This window comes from Rhyacophila brunnea, unplaced genomic scaffold, assembly GCF_057557595.1.
Source record: "Rhyacophila brunnea isolate RB1 unplaced genomic scaffold, BYU_Rbru_1.0 scaffold_14, whole genome shotgun sequence".
Taxonomy (NCBI): Eukaryota; Metazoa; Arthropoda; class Insecta; order Trichoptera; family Rhyacophilidae; genus Rhyacophila; species Rhyacophila brunnea.
In genome coordinates, this window is record NW_028232796.1 from 20,388,953 (window position 1) to 20,413,726 (window position 24,774).

At 34.7% G+C, this 24,774-nt stretch overlaps 3 protein-coding genes across 3 annotated transcripts in view; 1 reads left to right on the forward strand and 2 right to left on the reverse strand.

The window, feature by feature from the left end:
- Positions 1–959: 959 nt before the first annotated feature.
- Gas8 (Growth arrest specific protein 8) lies at positions 960–9,218 on the reverse strand. The gene is made up of 8 exons (XM_085942003.1): positions 9,044–9,218; positions 7,352–7,376; positions 6,922–7,111; positions 5,852–6,113; positions 3,587–3,847; positions 2,161–2,328; positions 1,557–1,643; positions 960–1,255 (listed from the first exon to the last, which is right to left on the reverse strand). Exons 3-8 carry the CDS (start codon positions 7,077–7,079, stop codon positions 1,112–1,114), a joined length of 1,080 nt encoding a protein of 359 aa, XP_085798129.1. The 5' UTR covers positions 7,080–7,111; positions 7,352–7,376; positions 9,044–9,218; the 3' UTR covers positions 960–1,111.
- On the forward strand, positions 8,800–12,154 carry Bin1 (histone deacetylase complex subunit SAP18). Its single transcript, XM_085942005.1, has 2 exons — positions 8,800–8,967; positions 10,464–12,154. The coding sequence occupies exons 1-2, from the start codon at positions 8,902–8,904 to the stop codon at positions 10,869–10,871; spliced, it is 474 nt and encodes a 157-aa protein (XP_085798131.1). The 5' UTR covers positions 8,800–8,901; the 3' UTR covers positions 10,872–12,154.
- Positions 12,155–12,351: 197 nt separating this feature from the next.
- Positions 12,352–24,774, reverse strand: part of LOC147075693 (uncharacterized) — a 37,758-nt gene continuing 25,335 nt past the window's right edge. Inside the window, exon 2 of the mRNA XM_085941798.1 lies at positions 12,352–13,862. Coding sequence (XP_085797924.1) covers positions 12,780–13,862 — 1,083 coding nt within the window. The 3' untranslated portion in view covers positions 12,352–12,779. The remainder of the gene's footprint in view (positions 13,863–24,774) is intronic.

Consider the following 24,774-nt stretch of genomic DNA (forward strand, 5'->3'; position numbering starts at 1 on the left):
GTGCGGTGGTATGACTTTAGGGCCAACGAGGAGATAAGAGAACGCTGTGAGTGAAGAGGCGACGTTGGACCTGGCTCAGCCACGTGCTGCGGATGCCAGAAGAGAACTTCAACCTGGCTTGCCTGTTTTTTAAACCTACCGGATTCTGGCGTCGCCGCCTGGAAGGCCGCTAAATACTATCTATAGAGTGTATACGGCGGAGCTACTGGAACTATGCAAGAAGACTGGAGAGCGACAGCGATTTTTGGAGACGCCTCGTGGTGTCCATATGCTCCAACTAAGGGAGCGGGTATGGCCGAAAAAGAAGAAGAAGACTATAAAGTTGGAATTATCGGTGGCATTATCGTTTGTTTCTGTGGTTTATTTATGATCAACCTAAAATCGAATCTTAATATTATATTCCACTAAAATAAGATTTTTTTTTATAAATTCTTCAAATAGCATCTACTTTTGGTTTACCTACTTTCATGCATATAATATTTTATGATGCTTTTAGCTGTTGTTTTTCTGTGTAAATATTGTTAATACTGTTACAAATTTCTCTTATCACCCACCATAGATTATTTCGAAATTTATGTTACGTTGCAGATGATGTTTATACTTCTTGCCATCACAATCAATTTTGATGTAGATATAATGGTCTAAGCTCCAGTCTTGTAAATGATAACTGAGGTATTTTACATGTTTCACTGTCTTTACCAGCCCTCAAAGTGCAGGCAGACATTTCTAACCTTTTGTTTACTGACAACCATACAATCGGTTTATTCATGCAATGAACAAAATTTATCTGTCTCAATTGATTAGGTATTTTTGAATGGTTATTAACGCTTTCGCTGCTGAATAGATAATGAGATTTTAATTGCCCCCTTTAAAATGCATGTTAATTACATCGATCGGCCGCCTGGTCATTACGCACCGTGTGCGTCTTCCGCGTCCAAAGTATTAAAGTCAGCCAAATTATCACACACACTTTTATTGTCATATTTCACAGAATAATGATTTCAATTTTATTTTATATTATAAACTTTATAAGAAAACAAAAATACAATGTGCTGAATAAATGATGAAAAGTGTATTTTCAGACATTATTTACTGTTCCTGTCAACGTCAACTAGGAATCGTTTTTGTTATGAGCATTGAGATTCATCATCCTTATGCGTTGTTCCAATAAAGCTCCTTTCAGCGCTGCTCTCTGCTGTAATTCGAGTACTGCTTCTTGGAAATTCAATTTAATGTCATCCCGTTCGTGCAACATCTAAAAAGTATTACAATATAATATCTTTACACTGCAGCCATTCTCATGTACTCGTGTACGTCAATATTAGAGTATAATATAAGTTTTTCAAATACAAAAAGGTCCAGTTTTCACAACATTTCCATATCTCACTTGATTTCAACAAACAGTCAATATTCATTGATGTATTCCTGCAATTTACATTGACAAAACATGGAATAGGACATTGATACATAACAAACATACTGCTCCATTTGTTGTGTTGTTAAATTACCTACCAAATGAAAACACAATACATAAGAGCATTCACTTAACTATTTACCTTATCAAATCTTTGTTCCAAAACTTCATAATCCCATTTCATAGTCATGTGTTGTTTTTCCAACGCAGCCAAAATGCGTGTCTTGCTCTATGACAAAAAGACTTAAATAAATGGCAGGCATATTGTAGTTTGTAGTATATATTCACTACTATTTCATCATATACATATACTTCACAATATGGCCACACATCATATTCAAAGTATCATTTTTATTTTTGTCTGCAATCCTGCAATGTATATTTTGCATGTGTGAATGAAGTGGGCCTGGGTAGTTGGACTGCATACAAAGATAGTGCTCCGAAGCAGTGTTACGGCACAGACACACAGCACTCTTGTTGCAGAGCGTTGACACAGGTATTAATTGATTTCAAATACATCATGTTGATAAAATTAATCCAATTTTAGATTCAAATAGGATTCATTTGGAATTTGGCAAACAAAGGGAAATGGAAATATTTTCTGGAGGCTGCCAAGACCAATAGGTTTTAGTACCAAAAATGATTATAAATCGGTATTGGGTTAAAGTGTAAATGCTTTGTTTTTTTCTTCATATGATTATAAAGTTCTACTGTATCCATAAATACTAATAAAAAGAATGTAATACTGCTAAAGCAGCTCGGTCCCTCTCGTGGTGGTGAGCTCTACGCTTGAGTTCAGTTGCTTCGGCAACTGCCTTCTTAAGAGGCTCCGCCAATTTTTTGCCACCTGCAATGGCATCTGCCGCTGCTTTTTCCGCCCGCTCCCTCGATTTCTGCATCTCTTCCGTTTGAGTCTAATAAATAAATAATAACTATCACTGTCTTTGTATTATATATTTAACAGAGTCACATTTCAAAATAATGCTCATGTAATATAAAATATTCTATAAATTATTAATAGGATGAAAGATGTTGAAAAAACACCTTCTATGTAGATGAAGTGAAGCTAGAAGCTAGGGTTACTAAAGCTAATGATTTTGCTGGCTGCAATTAATTTCATATTGTAGATTCATTATAGCAAGCTTCCCACTTGTGTTCTGAAATTTATTTTCCAATGCAGTACTAAGATAGAAAAAGCCCATTATTATAACAAATTGTTATTACCCTAAAAAAAGTTTTTAATACAATGAGCCAATATAATAGAACCCACCTTAATCGGGCGTATCACAAGGGCGCAATAGATGACAAAAGCTGCCTGTAGTTTTTTTAGAGGATAATAGTAATATCACGGGAGCAACTATACAAAATATATTTTATTTTTAAATGGGAGATGAGCAAATAAAAAAAAACCTGAGTGAGTCAAAAGATATTTACGCTAGTTGTAGAGTTATTTATTATTTAAAAAAATGTATTATATGTATCTATACTTATATGTTAAAAATTTAAAGTAGTTTTAAAATATGGTTTATAATTCATCATTTTCATTATTAATCCTGTTAAATAAAATTTCCGACAGCAAATTGTCTTTCATTATCTGCGTCTTCTCACTTAGAATTAATTTTAGGGCAAAATTTAATAATAATAAAAAAAACATCTGGAGGGAGCACTAAAAATTTTCGGTGCTCTGGCTCCGCTCCTGCTCCGAGTAAAACTTCATTGCTCCACTGCTCCGTGCTCCTGCTCTGAGCTCCGCCCCGACACTCTGGTTTTTTTACGCCTTCAAATGTCTTAGGAACAGATACCTAAGTGTGCTTTGACTGATTTTACAGAGACTTTCTAACAAAAATGATGATTGTAGTTAATAAATATTAGATAAGTTGGTAAGTACATAGGTATATAAAAACAATAAGGACTTATAAAAACTTACATAGATCATCTGTGATTTCAAATAACACCACGTAAATATAAGTAATTAATGTATAACTTCAACTAACAGCAGGTCACCAATTTCTTATTTATTTAGGAAGAATGCATTTTAATGCTGCTAACTAGAGAATATTAGATTTTTCTTTAGTTATCCAACTAAGAACATTCTGGAATTCCTATGAAGTGTTGTATTACTCCCTCTATTATGATAGTAGTTAAATCTCTATGTGTAAAATTAAAGCATACCTTCAAACTGCTGATGAGTCCCAGGTTGTTGAGTGTAATGTCGTTGTAATAATTCTTGAGATCGGCAAATGCTTTCTCGTGAGCGGTGACCAACTCGTCCAACTGCTTGTTCTTTCTCTCTTCGACCTCAGCCAAGTCAGTGCGGCGAGCGACTTCCAGATCGTTCGAGACCTTTTGCAAACGTCTCTCAGCGAAGGCTTCTATTTCGCGCGCCCTCAGATCAAATTCATTTCGCACTTTATGCAACGCATCATGGTGCATCTGATAAATTATGTATAAACATTAGACTTGTCACGTGATTTATATTATAATTATAAAGTATTTTTATCAAACTAAAATATACTCAGTAATTTATTTATCATTGAATGTTCCAATTTTCATAAATTGCAGTAATCTGTTTTAAAATATATACCTATGTGGTACACAAAAATTCGAGCAGATGCTACTGTCATGCATAATCTTACCAACCTTCAGCAACAAAACGTCAATAGAAACTTTTAATACAATAACAATAGGGATGCTAAGGATGTAATACAAGTGAACCGATACCCACCGAGCTGAATAAATTGACTTCATAGTTTAAACATGCGATTGTAAATTCTCCATAATATGAGTAATTCTTTTCAGCATTCTGTAAATGGAGTCTTGTTCTCAAATGTTGCTTTCTTACTATTAATTCTAACGAAAAAAGTAATGATATTTCTTTTTGTTTATTGATGTTTCGAGGAGGACCGTCACGCCAAACATACAAATTACATATTATGTTGCTATGCAAAATAATAACAACATTTTATACACAGGAGTCCACAGAATGTAATCCATTGTTATGATTGCAAAATAACTTTTGACACAAAGCAGTTACATGTTTGAAACCAATTTCTGATATGAATATGTATGACGTGGTGATGTGAAAACTGCTTGTAATGCCCAGTCCATACCAACGTACTTCTTCTTTTCTTTCTCCCTATCACGACCCAGTGTTGGGGCATAGGGCAAGCACAAGTTCGCACCATTTCCCTCGATCTATCACCAACTCTTGCGCCTCCCGCCATTCCAGACCTGCAGCGCGTAGATCACTTTTGTAGCACCGCTGCAGGGTGAGGGAGGGCCGGCCATGATGACGGAACCCTTGAGGCTATGCCACAAGGGTACGAAATGTCGCACTCTTTGGCGGCATCCAGAACACATGTCCCAGCCACGTAAAACGTCTCTCCATTATTATGTCAATCACCGAAGGCTGCTGTGTCTGCTCATGAACTCGGGTGTTTGTAACGCAGTGGTACCAATGTACCCATAAGATTCAGCGGAGACATCGATTCTCAAAGCTCAAAAGCCGAGCCCTTTGAAGCTTAGTAAGATGCCATGTCTCACTGCCATATAAGGAGCACAGGTAGCACGCACGGGTTGAACAAACAGCATTTGATCCTCACAGAATATAGATTTGACCTCCATGTGACTCCAAGTTGGCTGAATGCAGCCCCGCCATACCCATGCGGATTCCAAGCTCACTATAAATACCACCATCGTCGGCAACCGTGGCGCCCAAGTATTTGAACTTGGACCCCAGCTCGACGGGCAAACCGGAAACCCGAAGAGGAGTGTCGGCGTCAATGCATGCAGCACTGCACATGCATTTGGTCTTAGCTGCATTAAGATGAAGACCCACACGTTTCGAGTTCGTGGTGAGCCTGTTCACGGTTTCCTCCAACTGCTCGATCGTCGAGTCAAACACGACTGCGTTATCTACATACTCCAAATCGCAACCAACATACACCTGTCCATAAACATTCTTTACAATCTTTCGTAAAAATATATTTGACATGTTTTTATACAAATAACCATGTTTTTGTATCCTACAACAATCAAGTGGGACCATGTTTCATCGGAAGCAGCAATGCATGGCCTTGTGATATATTGTTTTGATTAAAGCACCCGAATCTATACAATGTAGACTGTCCAATCTACATTTAATTTGATAGCAATAGTTGCAGGCGTGAATGTACATTTATTTTCAAACAAAATGCTTGTACACGTGCATTTATATAGTAGTAAAAGTTTATAAATCAATATGTAATTCGCATGCGAACCTAATTATACTGGTCTGATTTATCCAGGTTTAGCTATTTTTCTTTTACATAACCATTATATTTGTGTAACCTTCGGCTCCTCAATTATTAATTTTTTTATTTTTTGTCTTATTTTGTTTATTTGAATAATTATGATAAATTAAATATATTAATGAGAGAAATTCAGTAATAAGTGTACCAATTTGACGCGCTTCATTTCCTCTTGTGCAGCCATCTCAGCCTCCCTAAGACGTGCAGCCGACTCCCGTCCTTCCTTCAGAAGTTGTGTTTCCCTTGCAACATGCTGTGCGTGTGCAGCGCGTAATGAGGCTTGGGCATCGGCACGCAATGCGCATTTTTCCCCGGCGTGCTCGAGGACGAGATGCTTGACTCTCTGCGAGTGAGTCTTGGCGGCCGCTTCTGCCGCCTCCACACCTTCTTCCATTTCACGCTCTTTATTTCTGTCATGATATGGCACTTTTAAAATCGATTATATATAATATATCACAAATAAGTATGTATAATCACTCTGATGTAAAGTGAATAGTTTAAAATTAGGTACCCACCTAGCAATATTGTTTTTACTTAGTAATAACATAAATGATTGTTTGCAATGACAGAAGTCATGAGAAGAATGTGTAAAGTCGACTTTGTTTATACACAGTGCGAATAAGTTATGATTTCTTTCTAATAGGGTTGAAAATTTAGGCCCCTAAAATAAAATTGTGAGATGCCTTTCTTTGTAATATGGCCTGGCTGTGTGCATTACTTTTTTTTTTAATAATACAAAATATTGTATATATGTGATATTAAGATTTAGATTACAATTTTAGTAGGAATTTTCCCTAATATATCATCCAGGACTCTTCCTTCCCTGCTTTGCCAGAATTTACCTTAAGCTAGCTATTCGATCCCAGAGATAGCCAATACATCCTTTCGAGTGCGAGACTAAATCTCTATGCAGTAGTATTAATTGCCTGTGACTAGTGTTTGTCTCCTTTAGTTTTAGATCACCTTTGGCAATGGTTTCATCGAAAATAATATGTACATATTATTCTCTTAGCGCTTAGCGTTTATGAAACAATGGTATTGGAAATATATTTCTCTAGCAGACTCTCACCTTTTGCTTGCACATTCCACTCCACTAAATATGTATACCCGAGGATGACAATGACTACTTTACATTGTTTCTCTGAATTGTTTATTTCATTTGATCATCCTCCCCATACAAGTTGGTGTTTAAATGTGCATAATTATAATACTTTAAACCTTATCTCGCCTCGTAGTTCTTCCAGTTGATTCCTAGATATTTCCCAGAAAGTACGAATCTTATCTCTTTCCAATTGAAAGAAATTTCTCTCTTCACGCTCTTTCTCGAGCTCCTCTTTAACTCTCATTGTGAATTGCTCTAATTTTTCTCGGGTCATCTCCGAAGTGTCGACGCCATCTATCACAGCAGCTAGAAAATTTGTGAATAACCATAGTGTATTGTGTATTAAATAATTCCATACCTACTGACGAAAACATTATTTTTAATTTCTAACTGAAAAATAAGAACCATGGGACACATAATGCGTTCTCCGGTACTTCAGACTGAGATCGTACAGCAACATCTAACGATGAAGAATAACTTTAACATATTGTACAAGCATTAATTTAATTTTAAATTTCCAAAAAGATTAAAATAAAATAAACTTACAACCCTGCTTTGCTTTCTTGGGCGGCTGAAACAGATTAATGCAAATATTATTGATAGAAGAAAAAAATCGTAGTCTCATTGAGGATAATTTATGTAACATTGCTTCAGCGAGAAAAGGTAAAACCTTTACTACAGACGATCTGGTCTATCAGCCCAACAGTAACCTAAATTACAGTTTCTGGAATCTTTGTTACAACATGTTTTACTCTTAACAGATGCCATAATGTATCTACATCTATAAACGTACTGCATAACCAGTAATGTTCGATAAATTGGGCAGGAAACCAGAGAGAGTGATTAATCGAGACAATACACAGGCGTGATCTTTCTTAACAAATCCCGCAATATCAACTTCGTACGTATGGGAAGAAATTTGCATATTGATGGTATGGTGTTTCCACTACACCAGCTCGTACCAACGTTTATTTCCAATTGACGAACTGAAGAGTCTAACAACGCTGCAGACAAGCTGATTTGGTTGGAAGACGAGGCCAACTGCCATCACCCAATAAAATTATTATATTATTTGTCATGCCTACGCACCACCTGATATTATTATGTTTCATCTGATCAAATCAGCCTGGCCGCCTTATCAAATCAAATTGTCTGTATGGGCTTTAACTCGTTAAAAGAAAAAAGGCAGACCATAACTTCTTGGGAGTACGGGCATTATCATTTTATTATAATATTTATAATGTGCGCTGGTTAAACATGGTCTCTAGGTAAATTATTAATGAAAAGGATATGTTTAACTATTGGTTTGTAGCAGTACTGCATTATCGATAGGCCAATTAAGTGGAACCACAACTCATGGTTTTACATTTTACTGTGCATGATGACAAATAGTCGAAGAAAGAAGGTTTCCCAATATTATATAAGATGGAATATCTGAATGTGGCAGATTATTGATAAAAGTGTGTGATTATTTAAAAACAATTAATTATTCTTACCATATTGATAGTTAAATGTTAATCCCAATGTAATTATGACTTTTATAATCAAGAGGTAGGTATTAGAGATTTGACAAAAATAATAAATTTACCATTGCTTAGCAACCAACAATATTTCTCAAAAGGTAGTTAAGCAAGAAAACAATAATTATTATCTTTAATGTGGAATAGGTACCTATCTACCTAATTCTGTTAAATAGTAAAGTAAAGTTATGAAATAATACATAGGTAAGTACCTACTTAATGAAATTAATGATTGATAGTGAAAAATTTAATTTAATTTAATTAAGATTTACGCAGATAAAATAACACATTAAAAAAAAACATTGAAAAGGTTGAGGTTTTTATTTATCAGAAATGATTTCATTGTTTGTAAATTTAATGTAAGCAATGTTGAAACAGAATTTAATTTTTAGGACTTTTCATAGAGAATACTTTTTCTTCATTCTGGCAATCGTATATTATCTATGCTGGCAACCCTGCCACTGGCTTGTGTTTGTATTGTGTTTATGGTAAAAATAATTTAAGGTTAGAATACTGACAGCCGACAGTTATATTTTCTAATTAAACAAACTAAAAGTTATATTCAGCTTGCATAAAATGGCCGGAATCGAATCGATTGTTGAAGATAACAAACCTGTTGAAAAACCGGTAGACCGTGAAAAGGTCAGTAATTTATGAAAATCAAATCAGTACCTACATTGACAGATTAATAATTTGATGTTTGTATTATATTACCTACATTTGCGACTGCCTGTAATGATTTATTTTATAGATAGTTCTTCAACCACTTTAAAGCTAACTGAACCAGTTACGTAGGTACGCAATACACTATAGATTTAGTGAAAATCATCAGACAAGTTTTATTACCTCCGGCGCATGTGTGCCGGGGCTTGTCTTATATATTTTATTAGACTGACCTCACCTCTTTGTCGTATAAATATCTGGCCCAACTCAGTTGCCAATTATTTGTTTGTAACAAATCGCATGTCCATACCTGTCAAAAGTACAGTCCACGATGTATAAATTTGCAGGATTTAATCAAAACAACATTCCACAAGAGCATGCATCGCTCCTTGTCAGTAAAAAATACACACTTATATGTTTGTCAATATATTTGCATTTTTTTTCCATCTGTGGTGGAATACAAACAAAAAACAATCATTTGCAGAAATTAGTAAATATTGTAATAATTGAACTTTCTGACTTAGCAGAACCTATCGCACCGTTAATATGAATAAAGAGGACCTTAGTGAAATACTGTGAAGTTTCTGTTAGAATTGGTTTCATGTTTTATAGCTTTCAATTACCTTTTTGTATTTACGCATAACGTACTAGCAGTTGTAAGGAAATGGCCCTCTAAAATAGTATGATATATTTTACTATACGGTCTCCAACTTTATTAGATTCAATATGAACATTAATTCAATTTTCTTAGCTGATTTTGGCAAAATTCGTGAATTCAAGAATGAAAACCTAACCTAACAAATAATCCAGTATATGGGCTATTTTCAAAATTTGTTTGCTGCTGGCTTCCTGTAAAGTGTAAACCGACAAGAACCGTGTTTTATTTAGTAATGAATTTTATGTCAGTACTATACGACCCAAAGAGGTTGGACAGTCTTTAATATACGGCCATATATTTCTGATACAACATTTCACCGTGAAGTGTGATACGGTGAACTGCATACGTACAAGTTTCCGGACACCAAATTTTTATATTTAATCTGCCAGTAGTTGTAAACTGCTTACGACATTTTTTTTCTATTACTAGATAGATCGGTACCTCAGGTTTCTGTCCTTATAATGTTTCATTACAACTCATTGACTTTACTAATGGACATAGAATGTGAATTAGACAAATGAAATTGCTCATAGATACGAGAGTCTCCCATACAAACTTCATTCTTTCGTAAACCTATAAAAACAAACGAATCTGCTGAATATTCTACGTACATTGAAATAAGAGTAATTATTGCAAAAGTCCTTGACTTACTCTGCTAATGCGTCCACTTTTATATTACAATTTTATATGGGGACGTATTTCCTGATATAAAAATCAATGTTACAACTAGATAATTTGACCTTTAGACTACAAAACTCACAGCATTCTTAAATATTTTAATATTGAAGTTTATTAATTCGATGTATTAAATTTTCAGACGTGCCCCCTTCTTCTTCGAGTATTCTGCTCAATTGGAAGACACAATTCCATATCGGAATACGTGCGAGGGAGCGTGCCGCAGAATGAGCTACAGATATACACATGGCAAGACGCTACTTTGAGAGAACTGACATCACTTGTCAAGGAAGTCAACCCGGAGACCCGTAGAAAAGGAACCTACTTTGATTTCGCCCTCGTGTATCCTGAACCCAGAAACCCGACTTACAGAATGCGAGAAATCGGCATCACATGCTCGGGACAGAAAGGAACTGATGACAATAAGTCTCTCTCTCAGGCCAAATTCAGCATCGGTGATTACATGGATATTTCTATTACTCCGCCAAATAGAATGCCACCCCCCATGATGCGACGGCAACAGCACTTCAATAACAACAGATCGTATTGAGTTCCGCTACGGTTTAAAATTTTTAGCCAGATACATTGAAAAGAGCCGTATATTAAAATCAAAGGCAATATCCATATTGCAGCCATTTTTTGATAGAGATACCATCCGAATTTTTTACGATGTCTGTATAAGGAAGGTTTTAGCAGTACAGTAACTTACAATTTATTAGCCTTTAATTAAATTATTTTTCCATTCAATGAGTAATACACAAGATTTAAAAATGTGGCATTCATTATAGAACTTGTAACAAATAAAGAAAAGGTCCCACTTATACCAATTTTTCAAACTAATTTTTTTTGTTTGTATGTTTCTGTGGTGTCCCAAATTATGAAAATTATTTGTCTCATGATAACAAACAATATTCTTCTATGATTCTACAACTCAAACTTGAACTGAATGGAAAGGCCTGATGGAATGGGATAAGAGCTGTCATGTAGAGGGACCCAAGTGTCACTTTGGGATACAACACCATGGGCAACAAGAAACCTTCCATACACAAACAATTCAAAATTTTCTTGCTACTAAATTAAATGTTGTAAATGAATTCCTACATTGTAATCAAAAATATTCTACCTGTATTTTCCTGTTTATTGATGATTTAATTTTCTAATACTAATAAGTATTGATATTATCTATACCACATAAAGCCATAATGTACACATTTGAAAATATACTTATATAATGAAATTTCTATCACCCATCTTTCTTCTTTCAAAGCTTATCGGGGCAGAGACTAACTTAATGCCCAAAGGTTGCCTGCCGGTTGGTGGGGGCACTATATGTGTAGTACTCAACTAAACTCAATTAACTAAATCCCATTTTGTGTTGTCAGTCTGTGCAATTCCTGGATCCCGCTCGATTCCGAAATTCTGGGATTCATTTTCAAGTGTTTGATTTTTGTCTAAAATAACATAAATATCTATTTTCGTAGACATTATCTAATGAAAAAAAAACTTTTAAAATGTTTCTTAATAAGTTCCTAATAACGATTTCCTATCTTCTTTTTTTTCAATCTAAATCCTGTGATTGGAAAAATACTTACCATTCCCAAAATTCAGAAATAGGATTTCAATCCCTAATTCGAAACCATACAGTGAATCTCTTTCTAATAATATCAAAGATGACTTTGATTATTCATACATATTTCGAAGATTTCACTGTGGATTTTTTTGTATCTGCGTTTGATAATTTAGTAATATAATTACATGGAGTTTGTGATTGATTGAACGTTAATAAGTGTGACTGAATATTTGAAAATAAAAATATGAATATGACCAAAAGAATATGTTTACTTTATTATTAACAAACTCTATTATTCATGGTAATTATGTCAAATCGAAAATACTCCCTTTCAGCCCAACAGCCTTCAATGAACCCAGTGTTGGTTTTAATATTAACCACTGGTCAAAAAATACTGACTTTCCCAATAGTTGTATGGCATCATGATGGGAATAAGGGGAAAAAGTAAAGAAATATAATATATATTTAAATAATATTTAATACTCTATACAAAATAATATTCATGAAATTTATTATTACATGGACATACATTTAAAAGAATACAGTATCAAACTCATTCACGCCAGCAACAACTGCGTACTTAGAGCTAAACCATGTCTATAAGCATAGTATATACTCTAGTAGTAATTCTTGCGTAATACATACACTCATACATTCTCGTCTGATGGCGGATTTTTGATGGACAAAAATATCTAAATGTATAAAAATGAACAAGTGGCAACATAACCTAGTCGACCAAATTCCTAATTTTATTCCAAACACTGTAGGAAGACGGTAAAACAGAATATAAATATTATTTTATAGTTTCCTTGAAAACTGTATATCTATTATGGAACGAGGATATTAATCAATTAGTATTTAAAAATAATTTCTCAGTACTTTTTACAATCAAACTCTCGCTTGGGGCTGACTGTGTCTCTGTGGTCTCCTCGATTTTTTACCCATGTTGTTTAGATCTAAAACTACTCCATTCGGGAGGACAGCTTTGTTTTCTTGGTAATCTATGAAACCCTGTTCTTCTTGCGTCTCTTTAGTCCTGTCGCATTTGATTCCAGTTTCGTAACTGTAGTCGCGCTTCATACCGTCAGGGTCGACGTATCCATACCGTCCTCTGGTCACGCAGTCAATTCCGATGGTTTCCTCTTTGAATGAGCCATCGTCGTTTTCGAATCCCCAAGTGATGCTTCCGTCAGGGTTGTCGTCGCGGTACTTCCTGATAACCTGCGCTACCGGCTTCTTCTCCCTCTTGGATGAAGAATATTTCTGTGGTTGCGCTTGAGCAGTCGGTGGAGGTCTAGTGGGCTGCTGTCTCACTTGCTGCCTGATGGGCTGTTCGTAGTCATCTTCGTCATCCAACTGCGGCCTCGCTTCGGGTCTGAATTGCGGTCGCTGAGGTCTGTGGGATATCGGAGCCAACCTTGCGGGCTGTTGTGACTGTCTGACGGGAGCTTCGTATCTTAGAGGAGCAGGAGAAGGAGCTTGTTGGGGGATTCTTATCGGTTGGGGAAGACGGATGGGTTCAGTGTTGACTCTCACGGGTGGTGACGGAGACACCGGAATAGCGTTAGGGATTTGCAGAGGTTTCGGCGCAGGAGCAGGGCTTAAGAAAAATTGGGGAAGATCTTCTTGGGAAAGTTGTTGAGGCGGAATGAATGGAGTCGGACTTGGAATGAACGGCTGCTGTGTGCTTAAGATTTCTGGTTCTTCAGGCTCTTCTGTGACAGGTTTCGCCGTCTCTTCCAATTGTTGTAAGTAAGGTGAAGGCGAAGCTACAGCTTTGAAGGCACCGGCGCGAACTTGTCCCGGTCTGCGCACTCTTACGGCGCCAGTTGGAGGCGCTTGCAAAACTCTTCCTTGTCTGAAGTTTCCTGGTCTCGGGCCGAGAGATATGGCGCCGGGTATTTGCAGTCTCGGCGGTTGTGCACCGTCATTGTATTGGGCTAATGCTCCGCAGACGCATGCGATCAGCAACTGTAATAAAAAATAACTATTATTAGTATGGGTCGTAGTAAGTAATATTATGTTGTGTTTTAATTTTGGAATTGGGTGGACAATAGTATTATTCAAAGAGTAGAAGTGATTATAAATAAAAAATAGGTGAAACTGATCACAGATATACAACAATTCAGTGTAGGTATACCAAGACCAGGGCACTGAATTGCGAATTACGATGGTAGTGCTAGTCATTGATTATCTTCGAATGCAATACGCTAACCTGTTTGCAATAAATGAAGATGTTCGATTGCATATTTCGTTCAAATTATTACCATGTATTTTAATATGCAACAAACAACGGTTTCCCATATTACTTTCGAAGTATGACCAATAACTATCACCACCAGTACCATCTAAGTTTACAGTTTCGTGTCACGGCCTGATTATATTGGGCGTTGGTATGTACGTAGGTAACTAACTGTTCCGGACTCCGATGCAACCGATTATAATCTCCAATTGGATAAAATAAAATCCAATTGGAGATTCTAATCTGATGTATTTAGCCCGTTTATCACAGAATTACAAATTATTGTAGATAACCACCCTGTATATCGTCTCTGTTCTGGTAGAACACACTAACTGGAGAATACTAGTTTTGAGTAATATGACTTTGAAGTTGTTAAAATGTTTGAAATGGTCTATCATGTGAGTTTATTAAGTAATCGTAAAAAGGATGACTTTAAAATAAAGACTGTTTATTTATTAAGAAGGTTTCCAGACGGTAAAGTTTGAAATAAGGAACATTTTGGTATAACTAACTCAATATGTCATTTTTTCAAATTAGTGTCTTCTGCCAGAACAGTGACGATATGAAACTGACCCCAGCGCATATATTCTTTACATAAACCGGCTATCGAGGGTATTTTATCATATTTATGTATTGAGGTTTATAAATTGTTATAATAAGTTAGCCGTCAAAACCGTCTATCCGCTCCAAAAGTTAACACAGCCAAAAGAGGTGCTGTTAAAACATAGCACTTTTTGACAGTTCAGGTGGCTAACTTATTATAACAATTAACCACTCAATACATAAATATGATAAACTACCCTCGATAGCCGCATTATGTATATAATAATATATGCGCAGGTGATATTCGTATTTGGATCTGCGCATCTATTCTATAGGTAGGTACACAAGAATGCTATCGGTTGCTCTCGAGGGTAGTTTATCATATTTATGTATTGAAGTATTATAATTGTTACAATAAGTGCTATGTTTTAACAGCACCTCTCTTGGCTGTATTAAGTTTTAGAGCGAGATAGACAAATTAGACAGCTAACTTATTGTAACAATTATTATAAGCCTCAATACATAAATATAATAAACTACCCTCGACAGCCGCCGATACAGTCTTGTGTATATAATAGATGCGCAGCAAAAATAACAGAAACGTATTAACTAGTTAAAATTCGAGGTCTTAGTGTCAAACAACACTATCTACAAAAGTGCAACTTTACAGGAGAGCCAAAAATCGTTATTTTAGATTCTTGTAACTCAACAAGGGAAATGTTTATTTAAAACCTAATGTTAATATTTTATAATTTATTGTGTATTGTACATTTATCTTGCTTATGATGATGTTAAAATTTATATGGATAGTTTTAAAAAAATATGAAAACAAGGGTAACTTATGTAGTTAGCGTTAAACTTTACTGACGGTTTAATAGGAAATTAAAAAAGATTGACATAACGTTGTTTGACTATCATGTAGCCGTAAATGTAAAATAACGTTATCTCAACAAAAAAAAAACACTTTTTGTAGATAACGTTGTAAACAGAAATATTATCTACAAAGCTTGTTGGCCATTTACCGAAACAATTCGGTTAGGTACATTCATAACTTGTGCATGACTTTATCTATATTCTGAAGTCAATGGCTCTGGTTGATTTCCCAATAGATCTCTGCAATAATCGATAAGTGATTGGATCGTAGGAATGTTTCTGCAATAATAATTTTACATGAACGCCGTAGTAATATTTTCATTGGCAAAATAGTAGGCAAAGCCGTAAATCAAGTAGGCGAAAGTATTGCTAAAATATCGAAATGCAACTGGAATGCTCATGTTCGTTCTACCCAGTTGTTGTCATATTAGTTACATACCTAAATGAAGACATACTGTTACAAAATCTAATTGTTGGTTCATGCCACACTATTCATACACCCACATACCTACATAGCAATTACCTAAACAGCTTTTAGAAGAATATATTTTTTAAATGTGGGTGCGACATTAATTTGAAAAAAAAATATTAATTTTAACTCATGCAGGACAATATAGATACTCAACCTGCGGCCCGCGGGCCACATGCGGCCCTTTAAGCTTTTATGTGTGGCCCGAAACACATTTATTATCAGGAATTTCGTATATCTTTAGATTCGTTTCGACTTTTTCGACACCCGAAGAGGATTGTCATTATGGTCCACATCAGATCTGGTATAAGAGTGTTGCTATTTATTGCACACGATTAATTTAAAAAAATACGCTTAATTTTTAAAATCTCAAAAATGTTTTGTAAAAAAGGGGGGTTTCATGATTTTTTTCGTCACACCAGTAGTGATGCGGCCCGCGTTACTTTACAAATATATGTATTTGGCCCGAAGAAAAAAAAGGTTGAGTATCATTGATATAGATGATAGATAGCCAAGGACAACAAAAATAATGGAAAGTCGGTTGCCTTCTGGTTGAGACTGTAACAAGGTTTAATCCTCGAGTGCGGAGAAACATAGAAAAAACTTAAAACGTGTTAATGAATATGTTATTTTCAATAGTTACCAAATTCAATATTGGTAGTATTTGAGAAGCTTTGTATTTCTTGCGTTTTATGATCTGGCCGTCATAAAGTCACATACCAAAACTGAATTCAAAGTATTAGTCTATGGCGACTGACTTTTTTCATTTGGTACAAGTCGGTTTACGGGAAGACAGTCGGGAAGTCGATTTTGGCAAAATTCATGAATTCAAGAATGAAAACCTAACCTAACCTAACAAATAATCCAGTATATCGGCTATTTTCAAAATTTGATTGCCGCTGGCTTCCCGTAAACCGACAAGAACCTTTCATTTCTATCCCATTAATTTGTTCCGTGGGTTTGCCAAACTCTCGGCGCGCTTCTTGCGTTTTATGTCCTGCCCGCCATAAAGTAATAAAGTTAATCTGGCTTCAAAACCTTGTTCCTTGGTGATTGACTTTCACATTTTTATACCTATCATATTAGTATGTTCTGTGATGGAGCAGACGGGTGTAAAATGAGGTTCTTTTGGTTACGTTATATTGGATTCGTGGTTACGGACAAACGTTCAGGACAGTGGCGCACCCAGGATTTAATATTGGGGGGAGGGGCAAGGAGGAGAATGTAAATTAGTCCCATAGGCTCTTTTTCTTCTTCACAGCTTAATTTCTCGTTTATCTGTCTTTTGTCTATTGCACTCGGTGTACCTATACCATGGTCCCCACATCCTGAAACGGGCCCTCAGGCTAGGATATTTGGCGGGCCCCCTAGTAAATGCTGTGTGAAACACTACATTAACGTATTTCAAATTGTGTTTTAGTTCAAATTAAGGGTACTTATACAGTGAATTATTGGCGATTTTTAATACATCTACTTTAAGGGGGGACATGCTCGTCGAAGGTCAAAATTGAGTTTTTATTGTATATTCAAACCATGATCCTGGACACTCCTTAAACGTTGTAGATGATCTATTTATATAATTTTGAAGCCTTATTATCCTTTATAGTTATTTTAAACATTTGATGACTGCATGAAGTATTTTTGTTACATAAAATAGTATTCTTTTAAACCTCTCGCTCTAATGTTTTAGAATATAGTCATATTTCGGTACATAACTGTGCAGTGGTGTTAAGATTTTTTACATTTATTAATTTTTAAACGCATTTATAAAACCATTAGCATAATTTATTACGAGATAATTTTTGTAAAATATTCACGATAAAAAATTATATTGATAATCTCTGTGATCCCAAATTTGACAAGAATTAGGCATTTTATTATTCAAAAAATCGGCAAGATTAACACATTTCAAGACAATTCTAAAGATATTTATTATAAGCTATGTCTTTGACCATTCAAGTGTGATAAACATCTTATGAATAATGATTGCTTTATAATAATTATTGACCTAAGAATAAGGTAGTGTTTTTTTGAAATACGCCATTTCTTTTGTTATTCCCCAGTGGTTAAGCTACAACATACGGCCGTAGCCATAAATTGACAAACTATAATTGAAGTAGGGAGTAAAATGATATTGACGCGCGTGTTTGAACATGTACCGTTTAAAAAAAAATAAAAATAAATTCGGTTAGGTACATGTTCAAACACGCGCGTTAACATAATTTTACTCCCTACTTTAATTATAGTTTGTCATTTTATGGCTACGGCCGTATGTTGTAGCTTAACCACTAGGGAATGACAAAAGAAATGGCGTATTTCAAAAAAACACTACCTTATTCTTAGGTCAATAATTATTATAAAGCAATCATTATTCATAAGATTTTTATCACACTTGAATGGTCAAAGACATAGCTTATAATAAGTATCTTTAGATTCATCTTCAAATGTGTTAATCTTGCCGATTTTTTGAATAATAAAATGCCTAATTCTTGTCAAATTTGGGATCACAGAGATTATCAAAATAATTTTTTATCGTGAATATTTTACAAAAATTATCTCGTAATAAATTATATTAATGGTTTTATAAATGCGTTTAAAAATTAATAAATGTAAAAAATCTTAACACCACTGCACAGTTCTGTACCGAAATATGACTATATTCTAAAACATTAGAGCGAGAGGTTTAAAAGAATACTATTTTATGTAACAAAAATGCTTCATGCAGTCATCAAATGTTTAAAATAACTATAAAGGATAATAAGGCTTCAAAATTATATAAATAGATCATCTACAACGTTTAAGGAGTGTCCAGGATCATGGTTTGAAAATACAATAAAAACTCAATTTTGACCTTCGACGAGCATGTCCCCCCTTAATAATGGAGCTGTCGAGTATCGATACGTAATAATCAAAAAATATATTGCACAATTATATAAGTAATTGAAAATGTTCATGCCCATGAAGAGTAATAGCGCCGCAGGTGACTTTTTTACTATTAAAGCTAATTTATGATGTGTGTTTATCTCACTTATCTGGTCAACCAAAAACGCCGGGGCCCCCACAGCCCGGGCCCCTAGGCTAGAGCCCTGTCAGCCCTCCCCAGCCATGACCTACACCACTCCGGAATTCGGGTGGACTTTGACAGTTCCCTTAGGTATTGGGTTTTTAAAAAAACCTGACATAAGTGTTTCGAAATTTTTGTGTTAGAAATTAAAATCTAAGAAATTTTTCTAAAAAGGGTGTTGGAGAATTATTACAAATCAATTTTTTGCCGTGTTTTTATTTGTCTCAGCCCAAAGGTATAGTTTATTGGTTTTCAATATCAATGTTTAAAATCATTCTGATAATTTTCATGTTTGGGGGGTGCCAGGGCCCCTTGCCCCCCCCTGGCTGCGCCACTGGTGTACACTACTCCGGAATTCGGGTGGACACCGAGAATTTTTTGATATTTCCATTAGATATTGAGTTTCTAAAAAAACCCGACATTAGTGTTTCAAAATTTTTGTGTTGAAAGAGGGTGCTGTAGAATTTCAAATCATTTTTTTGCCGTGTTGTTATTTGTCTAATCTATTGGCTTTCAATTTCAATGTTTTCGGGGGGGGCAATGCCCCTTGCCCCCCCCCCCTTGGGTGCGCCACTGGTTCAGGATATCGAAGGATGTATTTTTTTTTGTCCGGAAGAGATTTCAGACTGAACGGAATTTTTTATAAAATTTGACCGGAAGATTTAAAAATGAACAAAAAAAATCTGAAGAACAGGTAATAATGAAAATTTCTCAAGAAAACAATTATTCTCGAAAATAATTCTCGAATCTGGATTAATAAAAAAGTCTTTATAATACTTATATACGAATACGATGGAGGTATCTACAATATTTATTCAGACATCGCCATTAGCTTCGAATATATTATGTTTATTGCATAACGATAATATAATTTTATTGTTATATATTATTATATTATACTTGTATGTTATGTACATTGTATAATATGTTAAACACACTTGTTAAACTGTCGAAATAGCAATTAACATAAAAGATGCGTCCAAGATAGAATGGGACACGTCTGTTAACCTCAAATTTATTCACTGTAGCTTCGAGACAATGGGCATGTCAACATAATTGACATCAAGCATACTGGGCTGTTTTTAAAGATTTGTAATAATTATTTTCAACGTACTAATATCGATTTGAATAGATATAAACTTTGATTGATTGATTGATTGGAAGGGTGGGTCATCACCAGGTAGAAGTAAATTGGTACCTAATAATGAAAATAATGTTTCGTATAAAATATCGGTATTTAAAATGTGTCTATAAAATTGTTAAATTTAATATCTACAACAATTTTATTCATCTCCTAGAATTTGGCTCGTCGCTTGTAGATTCATTGTGGTACAGTAACATTAAATTTGTACCGATATATGAAATTTGTTATATATTATTTTACCTAGACTTTGACCGTGACTCGTTTTCATATGTATAGTCTCATTCCCCTCTGATTGAGGATCCATATTGCTAAGGCTCTTCATCCAATTTTCTTAAGGGGGATAGGTATAGAAATGTATTGTCAAATTAAAGCTTTAAATATATTTTGATCAATCAATCCCTAGATATCTAAAATTCTTTCTTAACTTTCTTCTTTAAGCACTACGGTGCATGGTTGCAGCATCATCCCGTGCGGCTCCGTCTCGGGACGGAATGAGCATTTAAAATCACTTCTTTCAGACACGTTTAAGCGTCTTGGAAAGCGGCCGTGCATATCCACGGCTGTGCATATATGACGGGCGGTGGTGGGAACTTTAACGTAATCCCTAGGTATCTAAATACAATGCGTTATAAAAATATATATATCACAGTACAAATCAACACTAACCGATGTTATTGATAATGACATTTAGTTAAGAAGCCTCGAAGGTAATTTGTATTTATGAGAATGTATCTTCAGTGAGGTGTATGTGTCGTTATGGGATCAATAGATGTCTCTATTATACCGCAACTTTTGATGTATCACCCTTAAAGAACTTTTCAAAATTACCAACCTCTTACGAAGTTCAAGGCAAACTCAAACTTAGGCCGTTGTAACGTTATGTGCACAATATCCAAATGAATTACATTTATCACAGGAATGACAAATCGCTTCTCCCCATGACTGCATCAAAATCTTGTACCCATTCTATAACCCAGTGTGGCCTGATCCTAAGACTTGATATCGGAATCTATACATTAGTAAGTATTGGACATAATGAATTAATTTGTCCCTATATCGGTACAAGTACAATAAATAGGTACATGGTGTACCTACTATTAATGAGAGGTCAAATTTATTTTATTGTTTTAAACACAGGTTATTTAACGTATGTATTTTAAGGTATGTTTACTTAACAATTTTATAATCACAGTTGTGTAAAAATACTGGGTATTAAGGATATTTCTCTTATTATAGGTACATACTACCAACTACCAAGGTGTCAATTTTTGATTGAATTAATGTCTTTTCAACATAAATATTATTATGTATAAGTAGACCGTATCCGGAAATTTGTACGTAAACAGTTCACCGCAGGACACTTATTCGTGCGCCGCAGTACGTGAAACATGAGTTCGTGTAACATTTAATAAAATGACGAGTTCTTCGTTGAACATTTCACCGTAGAGTATATGAGATGTCTTTACTGGGTTAGGTTAGGTTAGGGTTAACCTAATTGGAACAGTACTATTTGCAAAGTATCGCCGCATTTTGTAATTGTAAACAAATGTATTCCACGGTGAAATGTTCAAAGAAGAACTCGTCAGTTGATAAAATGTTATACGAACTCATGTTTCACGTACTGCGGCGTACGAATAAGTGTCCCACGATGAACTGCATACGTACAACTTACATGTAACCTAAGTAGACATACCTACAACTTAAAATATCATTCGTAATTAATAACTTATTTTATAATATGTAAGTTACTGTGATGGATATAATATAAATTACCTATAATACCTATCGGTTATCGTACATCGATAGGTACATCTCAGACACCGTGTAATAAAACAATGCGTTTAGATAAGCTGTCAAAATTATTCTCTTCTAGTCCTGTTCATGATGTGAAAGATTCATGATTAATGATCAAACGTATTGCGAATTGAATACATAATTACGCATAATGTATTATCGCAAAACTACAATCGATGGCCCAACACCTGCCACAAACAAAGCAAAAAAAAAGAAATTATTCCAATAGCAGTGGTTAAAATGGGCTGGGTCGACAACGCGACAACAAAAAAACCCTTTCACTTCACACACTTACTGTCGAGATAGTCGAAAAGTAAAGCAGGCTATAGTATTATTAAATTTCTTACATAATCTCATTTCACATTCAGTTGTGTGTCAATTATTATCCGATATTTTAGCAAACAGCCGAATGCCAGGTGACAAAAAATAATACTAGTATCGATGAATGACCATAGCGTTGTATGTCAAAACTTGGAAAAAGTTAATGTAGATATGCAATCTACACTTTCTATCAAGAGTTTCACAGTATATACGCATTATGAGGCTACTATCGTAGTTAAACAATATATCACAATAATATTTGACAAACGTTGAAATAACAATCTTATCGTTAGCATAGATTTTATTATAATTTATAACCTACGATGAGGGTTTTATCTGTATTCAAGCCATATTGTTCCACGATGCCTTACCCCCATTTCATATGCAGCAAATATCCGCCGCATATGTAACGAGGGTTAGTGCAGCGCTCGAAATGAACCGGAATGTACCGGAGCGCATCTCCTGTTCGTAAAATCCCCGAGATTATCGCGAAGTCTCGTGGAAATAAAATAACTATTGCTATCCGGTTCGTGAATTATTAAAAAGTAATACAATTAATTTACTTTATATACATTTTTTTATTTCTGCGGCGCCGACAAGATTATGCTCTAATCATGCCACAAATTTAAAGACTGCTATTCCATTTGGCCGCCTAAGTTTGGCAGGTATATACCAAACAAATATAATACACGTATTTTTATATATGTATATACCACATAGATAATAGATTTATGTAAATATTTTGGAAAATTTACGTGCGCTCCGGTTCGTAAAATTTTCCATTTCGAGCGCTGGATTAGTGTGCAACAAAGAACATAAAAATAATGGGAAGTGAAACAACTCTAGAGCGTGGAAAAATATAATATGATAAACATATACACGGGTTAAAGAGTATCACGTAAAGTTTGTCACATAAATTAAACGAGTATTCGATAATTCGCTCGGCGCGCTTCTTGTTTTTCTATTTTATAGGATGACCGACATAAAGTAATAAAAAGAATTCGGCTTCAAAGTTTTGGTCCATGGCGACTGGCTTTCACATTTCTATGTTATTAATCTGTTCTGTGCCGTGAAAAGATTAAAAGAGTTATAATTACAATCCCTGATAAAACTTTACGGCCATAATTAATTTATATTAAAGAATGACAAGGATGGTGATGTGATGTAACCCGAAAGAAATTAAGTTTTGTGACCTGCCGATTTATACACGAGAGTATTAAAAAAAACTGTGGGGCAATTGTATTAATACTGCATTTAAGAACTCGTTAATAATGGTAATAAATAATACAAAGCTTTCAAACTTCATCGTAGAATCAAATATTGACTGTGAAAGAAGTTGCTTGCAATTGACAATAGTTTACCCTTCTTAATACAAATCGTTGACAATAATATAATAATTATTATATTAATAATAATATACCGTACCAAATTTAATAAATGGAAAATGAATAAACAATTTCCGCAATCTTTCTCGAAGCAGATGGACCTGTCTAAAACCCCAGAGGGCAATTAGTAACACATATTATACATATATTTAGACAACCTCACTATTGTTATTTAATTAAGTACCTACCTAGTATTTTTAATTATCTCAACTAACCAGATCATTAACCCATTTAATAAAACAAGGAAGTTTTAAAATGTAAGTGGGTCCAGTAAGTGGTTTTTGTTTGCGAAATACTTTTTATTGCGATTCAAAGCTTCTAAAAACATAGGAAATAATAATATGTATCTATGTATTTATGCAAATAAAAAGAACGAAGCCTTGAACTTTTTCAATCGTTCTATTATGCTTTTATCCGTACTTAACGGGATCCTAGTTTTAATTGTAAAAAATAAATAGTAGCACTTTATGCTTATTTCATATTGTGTACTGAATAAAAATTATAAACTTTTAAAAGGTTGACCATTAACAATCTGAGCCTTATAATATTTTTCCAACATTTCATTCTATTTTTAAAAAATTGAGGCTTTTAAAAAGGTCTATAAAAACTTACGAATGGTTGCGGCTTTATTTGTAAAAATTAAAACGCTACCCAAGGGTAGGTATATTTTTTGAAGTTATAGATACCTAGTGTAAAAGTATATATTCATATATTATATATTTTTTAAACACTACAGCAAGCCATGTGACACTATGACAGCTGAAACAATCACAAACTGGCTTTGAGAAAGTCATATAAATATATTGTGACCTCACCGAGATCGAATTCGGGGCCCCCGGATGTAAGGCCAGCGCCTTACGCACTGGACTACGATTATAATATCAATGAATATAAGAACGTAATTTGAATGCCTATTTTTTTCTGGGAATAATTCCGTTGAATAATAACATGATAATCTGAATGCGAAATCCCATACAATACTAAATTACTGTATGATTGCATTTTTGCAGTGGTGCGTATAGTAACGTAGAGTCACGACTGATTTTAG

Bases quoted from the DNA above. Each gene is read 5' to 3' on its own strand.
- Bin1 (XM_085942005.1), top strand. From the start codon at position 8,902: ATGGCCGGAATCGAATCGATTGTTGAAGATAACAAACCTGTTGAAAAA. The intron at 8,968-10,463 runs GTCAGTAATTTA...TTAAATTTTCAG, and splicing joins AACCGGTAGACCGTGAAAAG to ACGTGCCCCCTTCTTCTTCG.
- Gas8 (XM_085942003.1), bottom strand. From the start codon at position 7,079: ATGACCCGAGAAAAATTAGAGCAATTCACAATGAGAGTTAAAGAGGAG. The intron at 6,114-6,921 runs GTTTAAAGTATT...ATATCATGACAG, and splicing joins GAACTACGAGGCGAGATAAG to AAATAAAGAGCGTGAAATGG. The intron at 2,329-3,586 runs GTATGCTTTAAT...TTTATTTATTAG, and splicing joins GACTCATCAGCAGTTTGAAG to ACTCAAACGGAAGAGATGCA.